At 51.6% G+C, this 12,626-nt stretch overlaps 1 protein-coding gene across 1 annotated transcript; it reads right to left on the bottom strand.

Moving 5' to 3' along the window:
• Positions 1-4,751: 4,751 nt before the first annotated feature.
• On the bottom strand, positions 4,752-10,680 carry RTL6 (retrotransposon Gag like 6). The gene is made up of 2 exons (XM_067698348.1): positions 10,342-10,680; positions 4,752-10,124 (listed from the first exon to the last, which is right to left on the bottom strand). Exon 2 carries the CDS (start codon positions 9,808-9,810, stop codon positions 9,091-9,093), a length of 720 nt encoding a protein of 239 aa, XP_067554449.1. The 5' UTR covers positions 9,811-10,124; positions 10,342-10,680; the 3' UTR covers positions 4,752-9,090.
• Positions 10,681-12,626: the final 1,946 nt, after the last annotated feature.

The following is a 12,626-nucleotide window of genomic DNA, read 5'->3' on the forward strand; positions in this document are numbered from 1 at the left end:
CGGTATGCATGCTAAGTGCTTAGAGGTAAAGTCGACTGATATCTTTCACTTACTGCCCTGTGCATTAAAAGTAAGACATATTGAGGATGGATGGAAGGATGGATGCTTATGCAATAAAGCAAATTTAGCAAAATGCTCATTGTAGAATGTAGCTGGTGGATGTATGGATGTTTATGATACAGTTTTTTTCAACTTTTATGTGTGTTTGATATTTTTCATAAAACATCGGGGCTGGGGGGAGACAAGCTATATTAATGGTTAGCAAAAAAAAAAAAAAAGGCTCAGAATCATTAGAAATCAGAGAAACGTAAAGTAAAACCATCATGGGATACTGCTACCCGCCCACCAGAACGGCTGAAATGAAAATGACTGACAACAGCAAGGGAAGAGAGGAAGCTGGACCAACGTGAACTTACACACACAACCACGAACGTCAAATGGCGCATCCACCTTGGAAGGCAGTTTGGCCGTTTCTTATAAGGTTACACAGTTTACCTATGGCCCAGCAATTCCGCTCCTTGTATTTACCCAAGAGAAATGCAAACATATGTGCACAAAGAGACTTTTCTAGGGACGTCCATAGCAACTTTATTTGTGTTTGCTCAACCTGGAAGTAGCCTAGATGTCCATTAACAGATGAATGGCAAAACAGCTAGGGTCTGTCTACAGAATGAAGTGGACCTTTAATCAGCAATAATAAGAAATGAACATACACCAACATACACCAACACGGATGTATCTCAAAACATCATAGTAGCAAAAGAAGCTTAAATACAAAGGGGTGCCCACTTCATGAATCCATCGATATGAAGTTCCAGAAGCTAATCTATGGGCATAGACATTAAAACAGCGGTTGCCTAGCAGCGGTGGGGAGAGGTTGAAGCCACAAGGGAAATTTTTGGAGCGATGGGAACGTTCTACGTCTTGATTTGGGGTATGTGACACGGGTGCATACATTTGTCAAAGCACGTTGAAGTATGTACTTCAGTTCGGCCCACTTCACTGGGTGTAAATTATATCCTGATTGTTAAAAAATGAAGCCAGCCCGGGGAAGAACAGCTACGCAAGTTATATATATACCTCCATGTAAGGAAATATTATGAAATCGTTAGCTTATTTTCAAATAAACTTTTTAACAACATGATAAACTGTGTATCCTATTAAGTCAGTTTTACGGAGAACAGAAAATTATATATTCAGTGTCATCTCAAATCTGAAAAAAAAATACTTTCTTGAGTCTAAGGCACTATAGATTTTAAGACTAAACACATATTTGAATAACTTTTCCTCTTTGGGACCACAGTCAGGCTTGAGTCTGAGCCCACTTCACTCATTTCCTTGAGGGCTTTACTCCGTATCAAGCCCTTGGAGAGATCTTCTTGGACCCCATCCACGCTCCTCCCTTCTATGAGATACACGTGAGTTTATCATTCTCTTCTCCTGGAAGAAGGAGGACTCCACAGGGGGAAAGTCTCTGTCTTGTTCACCCTTACATCTTCGGTTTCTAGAACCATGTCTGGCAGACAGCAGGTGCACAGCTGTGGGTTACTGCGGTCCTTTTCTCATTCAGATTCCAAAGGTTCTTCTAAACCCCTCTGGGCAGTCGGCGTGCTAAGAGCAGCATCGCTCTGACGCACTGCTTTTTATGCCCTATGGCTCCTTTAAGGCCGAGACTACCAGAGCTGTCTCTGCTTTTCCTGTTATGTCATAGCTTTGTGGACGGGTTCATCATTTAAGTGAATGAAGTGTAACTGGTTTATTGAAGCATCTCAACTCGTTCGGAATAGAAATAGAAAAACTTTGATTTCTTCCAGACCCCAATCCAGTGGGATCTGTCAAACCCTTCCCACTAGGTAGGAGGTCCCTTAACGATATCTTGGCCACATGAAAAGGTTTTCTTGTCATTTTTGTGTGTAGAACAGTCTCTTGTTAAGACTAAGCCCTGTTTGCTTCTGAAGAATGTTTGGCTCCAACAATTTGGGGCGTGTCTCATCCCCTCTCCCCAGGGTTGGCCGGAGCTCTTTGTGACCCTGGTGGCTTTGGAGGGGCTAAGAGGCCTTCTCTTAACTGGACTTTGCTTTTCCCTCGCCGGGCCACATTGGTGCTCGTGTCAGGGCCACTCGAGAAAGAGGACATAGGGTTCCTGGAAAGGCTGTAGCAACCGCGGGCGCTCACTCCTCCTGGGGCCACCGCCACACCCCCCTTCCCCCCATTCCCTGCTCCCACCTGCTCACCGCTGGGAGCTGCCCCAGGCCCATGGGGATCCTGGCAGCTCTCCCACAGACTGTGGCTTGGGGTCTCTGTTGTATGGGTCTGCCATCTTCACTCTGTGTTTTCCAAGGTCACCTTGGCTATCAGCGTGGATCAAATGGTTGAAGGGGAGAGAACAGGGAGCACCCCTCTCGCCCGCATTCCACTGGTTAGAATCCCATCATTGAGCCCCACCAGGTTGGAAAGGAGGCTGGGGAATGTAGTCTAGCTTTTTGCCCAGAAAGAGGAGAAAACAGGTTTGGTAAAGAACCAGCCAGCCTATGTAACCGTTGGGTGCTGGTAGACTGACAGTGCTAAGACATCCCTTCAAGTGCGGGGACTGACGGACCGTCAGCAGCTGTCAAAGTTCCGAGTACAGGCTTTCATTCTCGTATGTGGGTCTCGGCTACGACAGGAAAAGCCCAGCTCGATACCCCGCTACAGCGTATGCCTAGAAATTAACTTTCCTTGACAGGAAGAGGCTTTAGCAGATGCCCAGAGCCTGGTGGCCATTGGAAGCTCACGGGCAGATCACATGAGACTCCTGTCTTTGGAATTGCTCAGATACGATCTGAGAGTCAGCAGTTTCTACTGCTCTCAAATGTGGTGCTTGAAGTGTGACCAGCAGGGTTCTGGGGACGCAATACCGTTTGGAATCCAGAAGACTCCCCAGCTACATCCAGATGTTCCGGAACCCAGGGAAGAACTTTTGAAAGACACAGCGAGGCCCTTGTAAACCTCTTAGGACCAGCCGTCCGGGGCCAGCCAGCAGGGCATCGTGTGCACTCTAGACTTTTCCAAGCAGAAGACCCTGACTAGGCAGCAGGCTAGCCAGTTGGGACACAGATTTTCACCCCTGATCGCAAACCAGCCACCAGTCGTAGAGGAACGTTGGTTGAAACCCCAGGGGCAAGGCCTTCCGTGGGCACGAAGCAGCGGCCACCTCCCCCTCCAGGGCTCTGGCCTGCGCACAGTTTGCCAGCCCTGCGTCTGCGCTGGGATTCGGGGCGAAATTTAGAATTAATTTTTATGTTCACCTGGTGAGAACAGCTAAGAAAACCTGAAGGGGAAGACCCCCTATTAGGAATACAAAATATAAACCCGAAATCATTTTTAAAAGGGAAGTTCTGGGGGAGATAGATGGATCACTAGATATTGGGAAAGTCGGCGCCACAGAAGATAAGATTTTCAGATGTGCTGGAGGAAACACATGGATGAGGGGGAGAAAGAAGTCAGTAGGTGATCTCGGGTTTAAACACTGGGAAAGGCTTCCCTGGTGGCGCAGTGGTTAAGAACCCGCCTGCCAATCCAGGGGACAAGGGTTCGAGCCCTGGTCCGGGAAGATCCCACATGCCGCGGAGCAACTAAACCCGTGCGCCACAACTACTGAGCCCACGAGCCACAACTACTGAAGCCCACGTGCCCCAGAGCCTGTGTTCCACAAGAGAAGCCACTGCAGTGAGAAGCCCGCACACCGCAACAAAGAGTAGCCCCCGCTCACCGCAACTAGAGAAAGCCCACGTGCAGCAACGAAGACCCACTGCGCCAAAAATAAATAAAATAAATTTATAAAGAAAAAACTGGGGAAAAGTCAAGCTGGAGCCTCACCTCACACTACAAGCCAAACTAATTCCAGAATTGCCTTTATTAATGCTAGAGGGAAACAAAGACCTTCAGTTTAAAGCAGTGAAGGAAACCACAAAGGACAGATGGAGGTGTTTGCAGCAAGGACTACTCTTGTCTCTTCTCAGACCAGGGGATCTCAAAGTGGGCAGGACCCTTTCCGGTTCTGGAAGGCATTCCTGTTTCCGTAATACTACTGAAATATCCTGTGTGTTTTCCACTCTTGCTGTCTCCTGAGTGTACGGTGGAATTTTTCAGAGGCTACGTGATGTGTGATCTTGCAAAAGATGAAGTACAGGGGCAGGTCTGAGGTCCCAGCTGTCTTCTATTGATATTAAGTCAGACATTAAAGAAATTTGCAAAATGATGAAAGAATGCCACTCTTCTCACTGAATTTTTTTAGAAAATAGTTTTCTTTAAAATATGCTATTCGTGTTGTCAGGTAATGACTTTATTTTCAAAATAGTATTTTGAAACATTCTCCATTTTAATTTGTAACATGGTAAATATTGATAAGCAAAATCTACATTAGCAGAAGCTCTTCGGGGTCCTAAAGGATTTTAATGGTGCAAAGGGATTCTGGGACCAAAAGGTCTGTGAACTGTTCTTGGTTCACAAGCACTCTGGGGGTGGGGGTGGTGTGTGTGACGCACCATGGATGCCCAGCACATCCATCCACGCCAGTCTCACAAACGTTTGTGGGGTACCTACTATGCGTCAGCCATTGCTGCCAGTGCAGTGGTACAGCCGTATATGTGTGCCTGCCTTAAGAGTCTGGTGGGCACAGGGCCAAGTGAGGGAACGGATCAGCTACGTATCAAGTTAAAACTTCAGTAAAACACACAACAAAGTAAAAAGGTGGAAACGTGTGCAACGAGTATGACACACAGCAGGTTAATATATTTAATATATAACGAGCTCATACAAATTTATCAGACCCCCAGTAGATAAGAGCAGAGGACACCAACAACACACAAAAGAAATACAACTGCTTGACACGAAGAGATGCTCTACTTCGCTAGAAATCGAAAAAATGCAAACTAAAATACAATGCTATTTTTTTCATGATCAGATTAGCAAGTATTTGGCCAGATGAGAATACTCAGTACTGGCAAGATGGCAAAATGAGCACATTTATCTTTGCTGGTGGCAGTGTAAATGGGTACAAACATTTCTGGAGACCACCTGTCAGTATGTAATCATGGCCTCACAAGTTTTCATATTCTTTAACTCAATAAACCCCACCTCTGAGAATCTACCCTAAGGAAATAACTTGACATTGGGGAAAACTTTATGCACAAAGATATTCATCAATTTCTAATGGTGAAAAATTAGTAAGAGCATTGGTGATCAACCATTGGCACTGCTTGACGGAGGAGCACACGGCCTTTCAACATAAAATTAGAAATAACACGGGGAAATGCCCGTGACGTAAATGAAAATACACGATATCGTATCATTACAGTAGGTAGTATCACAACTATGTTAAAACAAAAAGCAGAGAAACCATGGGGGGCGGGGGGCGGGGAGAGACTAGGAGAAACACCAAAATGTTAAAATCGTACTTCTTTCTACTACTTTATTTTCCAAAATTTCTACGATGTGTAGGTTGGCTTTGATAATGAAAACAACCAGGACATTGTTACTTGGTTATGCAAAGGAGTTACTGATGCCGCGGCGAGGAGCTGGTGTTACCCCACCACCTTTACTGCGTCCGTGCTCTGCCAACGGCCACACCCGACGTTGGGACCCCAAGACCACACCCGTCATCAGCTCTGTCCACACGTGGTGGGTGATGGAATTATCCTAAACCCCAGCCCTCTCCCCACACAGGCAAGCTTTTGCTGCCGGCCCAACAATCAGTGCTGCGTTGCCTTCTCCAGAGCCCCATCTGTGTCTTCATCTCTAAGCCCCTAACCTAAGGCTTTCCGAGCAGAGGGGATCTCAGGCTTACAGCTCTGGTTACAAGATGGTAGGGACGGCTGCTAAGATCTCTCCCCTCTTCCCACCCAAACTCCACCCCTGGTAGCTGGCCCCGTTGTGTGTGTGCTCGTTCACAGTCACGGGGCTGCTCCCTTAAGGCAACCTAAGTACCTGCCCAGCTCTCCCCACGTGTTCCTCCTCCTAAAGGCCGAACTGCCAGGATCATGGTCCAGCAGGTAGTTCTGTCCCTCTTGACAGCAGCAGCTCGTGCATCTTACCTGCGTCTTCATGGGGTGCTTCTGGGCTCCGTGTCATGACCTCCTCATATACTCACCTGGGACCAGCGAGATGGGTCTTGGCTTTTTCCTAGAAGTCACCGAAATGCTTCAGGACATTAAGTCAATCCCAAGGTCACACTATACAGTAGGCCAGAGGTCATCCCTTCTTCTAAATCTGATCTCGAACGATGCCCTGTTACGCAATGAAGCTTCCTTACCAGATGGGGTACCACGGAGACCAGAAGACAGACACAATATAGTCCAAATAATGTCAACACCATGAAAAACATAAAACTTTCCCTCACATGCACTGTTTAACACTACTAACTCCCTGTCCCTTTCATAAATCAACACCTGTTCTCTTAAATTCAGAGAAATTATAAACCCCGAATATGTACAGAGCAGCTCCCGTCCCCCGCTGCCTTCTCCAGCTCGGTCCTCCCAGTCACTTGCCCTTGCTCTAGGCTGCATGAAGCCTGGGTCTCATCCTCTCTAGCTGGGGACTAGGGTGTCTTCCACTAGAGTCACCAGGGGCTCCTAACGTGGGGCTTCTTCCAAGTCCAACCCCAAGCCTCGCATCTACTCCGGTTTCCAAGGTCGAGGAAGCGATCAACAAGGTCGCAGGCGTCCAACAGCAGAGTCCCCAGCCCGTGCCATGCGCAGCAAAAGGCAAAACCCAAGCAAATCACCAACCCAGACGCAGCTGCAGCAGCAGCCCAGGCTGGGCACGACGACCCATATGCAGAGGGCCGGTCACGGGTGCAGGCAGGCAGCATGGCCAGCCTTGCCTAGCGGCTCTGGCCTGGTTATGTGCAGCAGCTGAAATGCAGCACGAATGCAAACACAGCAGGACTTCTAACGCCACTTGGGCACAGCCAGGGGCTGGCGAGCAGTTCCTGCCCTGCTCCCGTGCTGGGTCTCCTACCCTGGCTGGGCTGGGCCACGTGGAAACCTTCAAGGTGTCAGTTACCCCTGCAGGCCTCCTTTTCCCCGGGTGTCATTGTACCCCTTCAGCTGTGGGCACCTCCACCTGGCAGGTAGGCAGAAGAGAACAGAGCAGGAAGTGCAAGTGATCTGCGCAACCCCACACCGGAGGGCCCGCCCCCCAGAAGAGTGGCCCACTGTGCGCCCTCCCCGGCTTCAGGCTTAATGAGCACCATGGTCCCGCCTGAACAGCCTCGGCTGGAATCCAGGGGGGCCTGAAGCCTGGGTTCAGGCAGTGGTTCAGCAGGGCAACTGGGCTAACGGAGTTTATGATGAGTGGGCAGCAGTGGGCCACGAACCCCAGCAACCACTGATCACCCTTGACCCTGTAGGCGGTGGTTGCTTCAGGAGCGCAGCCACTTTCCCCTGCATCATGGAAACTCTTAGGAAGAGGGGATGGGCCCTAGGAGCCAACCCCTGGGGGTCCCAAGACGTAGGCCTGCAGGGGTGCACAGAGGCTGTCCTCCGGCCGTTGGGCCAGGACCAGCAGAACAGGGGCAGATGAACCCAAGGTAGGACAGCCCATCTCCCACCGCCCGGGTGGTCATGGAAATGCGGTTCATTTGGCATTGAAATATGGTGGGAGCACCACGGTCCAAAGGGCTTGGCCAAGACTCATTTAGAAAGTGGTTCTGGGCGTCCCCCGTGAAGGCCACCCACCACTAAGAGGCACAGGTTCGTCCCTCAGAATCAGAACACGGGCACCAGCTCTGCACCGTCACCGCATTAGGACCGAGGCAGTCCGCAGTTCTTTTCCTTTGCAAACGCCAGCAAGGCCTTGGCCGGGGCTGCAGAGGCAGACACCCTCTCTCCTTAAGGGTTCAGTGACGCATCCCAGAGGAGTTGGGTCTCCAGCCCTGAGTCCATGTTTTCTGGGACAAAGGCTGGACGTCTGCTGGACAGCCCAGGCCTGGGGAGGACACGCTACACAGAGGCTTTGGAGACCTAGAGACCGTATGTGTGGCTCAAGGGGCTGAGGTGAAGGCTACATGTCCCCTGCAGGGAGAAGGGAACAGGTCTCAAGCTAGACAAGCGCACCACCAAGTGCCAGTGGGCAAAGAGGAGGGGGGACTGCTGATTCCCACAGGGGGGACACCACCGCTGATTCCCACGGGGGTCCAGGGCAGCAAAGTGAGCCTCTAGAGCCCACCCTCAGCCTGCCAGGGGTCTCAGGCAGGGACGGACGTGTATGTGCTGCCTGTGGAAGCCTGATGGAAACGTCCAGTGATCCCAAGTCACAACGACCTGCCTAGCAGGCGAGTTCCGGACTCCCCCCAGTCCTGGCGCTATCAGAACACTGGCAGCTAAAGCCAGGCATTGATGGGGGTGCAGCCTGCGGGGGCCCCCCCTAAGGCCGCATTAGCAGTCTTTCCCAGTGGCAGCAGTGGGGCACAAGGACTGCATACTCATGTGCAGAGTGGAGCCGGCCCCCCGGAAACGCTGGAACCACTCCCAGCTCTGATCCTTGGCCGCTGACAGCAGAGACGAGGCCCCTGCCTGCTACGCTGGGCCCTGGCGGGGCTGGCAATCACCTACGCGCAGGATGCCAGGCTCTCCTCTCCAGGTACCCCCATCAAGCCACCCGCCTGGCCAAAAGGGCTTCTTTCTGTCATCAGCAAGCTCACTACTGAGAACAGGGCAGCCAGGTGGGGAGCTGCCGTGGGGCCGCAGAGGGTGGAAGACAAGCGTCTGTGAACCTGGTCAGGCTGGGAAAGGTCAGCCCCAATGGTCCAAAGTGTGTTGCGGGGTCAGCGTGACCCAGCAGCAGAGCTGTGGTCACTAGAAGAGCTGGAATTGCAAGCGAGAGAAGGGAAACATGCAACGGAGGTTCCAAGCTAGCACGCGATACCAGGAAGCAAGGTGGGTCACAGGGCGCCCAGGAGCAATGACAGATGTCCTTATGGAACGAGAGAGGCGGGAAGGGATGTCTTCAAACAAGGGCGATGCTGTGTGGTACGGACACTTCTTTCTACGCAGCAAAAGGGGTATGCTACCTGGGTGGCGGCAGACGGACCAGGGTGGTGGCCGATTCCTAAAGGTTCCGAGCTCTGGTGGGCAGGGCCGGGGCTGGACTGGTCCCATTGGAGGCTGGGTGCACAGGGCAGGGCACCGTGCCCGTGGCGGCCAGCTGGCGGCAGAGCGACTGCCGTTCCCGCACGGCTCGATTCGAGGCCGAAGTCTTTCTGATCTGGGCGCGCCGGGCGTGCCGCAGCGGAGACTTGTAGGTTCTCCGCAACTCGGCCAGGAATCCCTGATAGTTGTTTCGCAAGGGGCTGTCGGGTTGCATGTGGGGGATCGCCCACTTCTCCGCCTCCCCGGTCAGCCGGGACACGAGGAACGCCACTCGCTCGGCCTCTCCGGGGAAGCGCGAGGCCTGGAAGATCATGAATCTGTCCATCTGCATCAAGAACCCCGCCAGCTGGCCAGGGTCTCCGGAAAAGGGCTCGGGCAGCGAGGTGGGAGGCGTGGTCATCGGCCGGGTCCCATTGGAGGTAATGGCCGAGATGGGTGGGGTGATCTGCAGCGCCCCGGGAATCCGAGCCCGGGTGCGTAACAAGGTCAGCTCCGCCATCACGCTCTCCAGCATGTTGGTGAGGTTGGCCTTCTCTGCCCGCAGGGTCGAGGCCTCCCGCCTCAGCGCGGAGTTGGTGAGGCGCAGGGAGGTCAGGGTGTCGATGACGTCATCCATTTGGGCATTGGTAGACGCTGCAGAGGCTGGGGTTTCAGCTTTTGCGGTCTGGGGTTGAACCATGGCGGCCAAAGGTCGGCCTAAGGCTGAGACGGATGAAGCGGGAGAAGGGGGTTTGGGTACCCCAGAACCTGAGCACCTGTAATGCTAAAATTGGGTAGACCAAGAGAGAAATCAAGGAAAGGGTAGGGTTCAAGACCCAGCGTGGCTCAGAAGCCCAAACAAGAAGGCAGGGCAGACGGACCGAGAGATGAGCACAGCCAGACCAGGCAAGGGGTGCAGACCCTCGGGGATCCCCAGCTCCGGATGTGGCTCCTTGATCGCCGCCCTCACAAGGCCATGGCGGGCTGCACAGGAGGGTGGACTTGTTCTGGGCCCTGAAGGACGAAAACATGGTTTAAAAACGGTTTCGACTGCGGAAACGGGGGTTAGAAGTAAGGGACGCGGCGTGGGAGGAGCAAAGAGCGGGCGGCGAGGCGGGCGCCCCCGCCGAGGCCCCCTCCCTACGCCGGGCCCGGCGCCCACCTGGGGTAGAACAAAGGGCCGATGCACCCGCGGCGGTGCCGGGGCCTGGGGCGGGCGGCGGGCGCGTACCTGGGTCTCCGCGGCTTCCTCCGCGGCTCCGTCTGCCGCGCCGGCCGCGACCAAGATGGCCCGATCGGGGAATGCGGGCAGGCAGATGAGTCACGGCGGCGGCGGCGGCCCGCCGGAACTGCTTCCCGGTCAGGTCAGGCCCGGGCGGCGGCGGCAGGAGGCAGGCGCGGGCAGCCTCTGGCGGGAACACCAGCCGAGCTGGGACCGGGCCCGGGGTCGCGGCGGAGGGCTAGTGGCTGAGCGGCCGGGGTGCGGGCGGGGCCTGCGCGGCTGCGGTGGCAGCTCCAGGCTCGCCTCGCTTGGGCCCCGCTGGTTGCCATGGAGACCACCGGCTCGCGCGCGGCCGAGGCCCCGCCCCGGAAATGGCGCGCCCAGCCCCGCCTCCCGGGCAACTGCGCCGTGCCGGTCCTCAGCAGCCAATCAGTGGTGACTGATTTTATTATTATGAATAATTAAGAATTATTAAAATTTAAATTATTTAAATAATTAAGAAGTATTTAAATTCTTTCTAAGACTGCTAGTAAAGCTCTTTTTGTATAGGTTGTAATTTTTTTTAACGAAGTTTGCTTTACATACTGTAACTTCAATACAAGTTCAATGTAGTGTATATTCACTGTAGAAAATGTTGATATCCGAGAAGTCTTTTTTGAAAAAGTTTATATTCAGAGTCCCTCCACCTGCGAGAACAAATAGTGATATTTCTCTACTTCCATCCAGTCACTTTTCTATGGTATATTCTATTACAAAATATCAATTATTGGGAATTCCCTTGTGGTCCAGTGGTTAGGACTCCATGCTTTCACTGCAGGAGGCACAGGTTGGATCCCTGGCGGGGAAATTAAGATTCCACAAGCTGCGTGGCACAGCCATAAATAATTAAATAAATAAATATTAATTATGGTACCTTATGCTTTGCGACCTTAATAGCACACTGAATTTGAGCATTTTCCATTAAAACTATTTCAAAAGCATAGTTTTCAATTACTGCCTATGTTCCAATGAAATCGTGTACCCAGTTTATTTAATATGCCCCTTTTGATAGAGCTCCATCTTATTTTACATGTGGAAGTTTTATAAACCTCCCTTGTGTATGAATCCTAGCCCCTTCCTCTGCCAGCTTTGCCAGGGTAATTGCCCAGGAGTGAAATTACTGGGCCAAAGTGTATGAGCTATTTGACTCAGGAACTGGATGCCTTTCCCACTTGACCTTGCTGAGCTACTTCTAAATGGTCAATTCCAGGATGGAGCATGAATGGAGAGAAAAGACGCCCACCATTGCTAGTGTTTCGAGGACACCGTCTTCAAGGAGGCTGAACTACCGGCAGCCACTTGCACCCCTCTGGCAGCCTGGGCAGAGTCGGCTGCACTCATGCCTTTACAGTTTTTGCTTCTATAAAATGGGAGTTGGAACATGAGGGTGTCAGCACTTGGAAGAGATAGTCTAGCTGTGGCCACAACTGTGTGTACCCCAGTGTGACAAAAAGTGCACCTTTTGCGACCAGCTGAAAATGTCTAGTACATGAAGCAAGAGGGGAAAGAAAGGAGACAATGTTTCCTTAAACTGCTTCTGTGAGTTCTCCCACCTCACGAGGAGGCAGGAGCTGCATTCATCTTGCCTGAGGTCGGTGACTTCAAATGCAGAAGTTGTCCTATACCCCTCTACCCCTCCCACTTTTTCCAAACACACAGAGGAATCCATTCCTGTGAGTCACCCCACCGGTTTTTCTGCCCTCAGTGCCCGGATCGCACCTCCGCAGGTTACTGGTTTCTGTGCATATGAGTGAAGTGTCTGCTGCATTTCCAGGTGTGGTTGACACCATACATCTTAAATTCTCAGATGCATTTAATATAAGGTGCGCCTTGATTTGAGAAATGATGAAACATAAACTTGAAGAAATATATAATTTATTTGTATTTCACCTATCTCAAACAGGATACAAAGTGGCATTGCATAAAATAGAGCTAAATAAAGATGAAAATAAATATTAAAATAAGAAAAACAGAGTATTTGGCTTCAGATCCAGATAATGCTATGATTCAGGCTGTGAGGTGTTGCTCTCTGCCGCAAACACACAACAATAAACTATACAATAAAGTGTTGAGAGGATCTGGCTGGGCTCAAAAGCAATATAAACTCCACTGTGGTCCAGAAACACAAACTGCTAAGTATGGACAAAGCCATGGGCTTGCTGGACTCTGGATCCCAAGGCATAATGAGGACACAAGGCTGGAAACAGAGTCAGGATTCCTATTTGAAATGAGGGGAGAGAGTGTTCACCCCCATG

The sequence above is a fragment of the Pseudorca crassidens genome, chromosome 11 (assembly GCF_039906515.1).
Source record: "Pseudorca crassidens isolate mPseCra1 chromosome 11, mPseCra1.hap1, whole genome shotgun sequence".
Lineage (NCBI taxonomy): Eukaryota > Metazoa > Chordata > Mammalia > Artiodactyla > Delphinidae > Pseudorca > Pseudorca crassidens.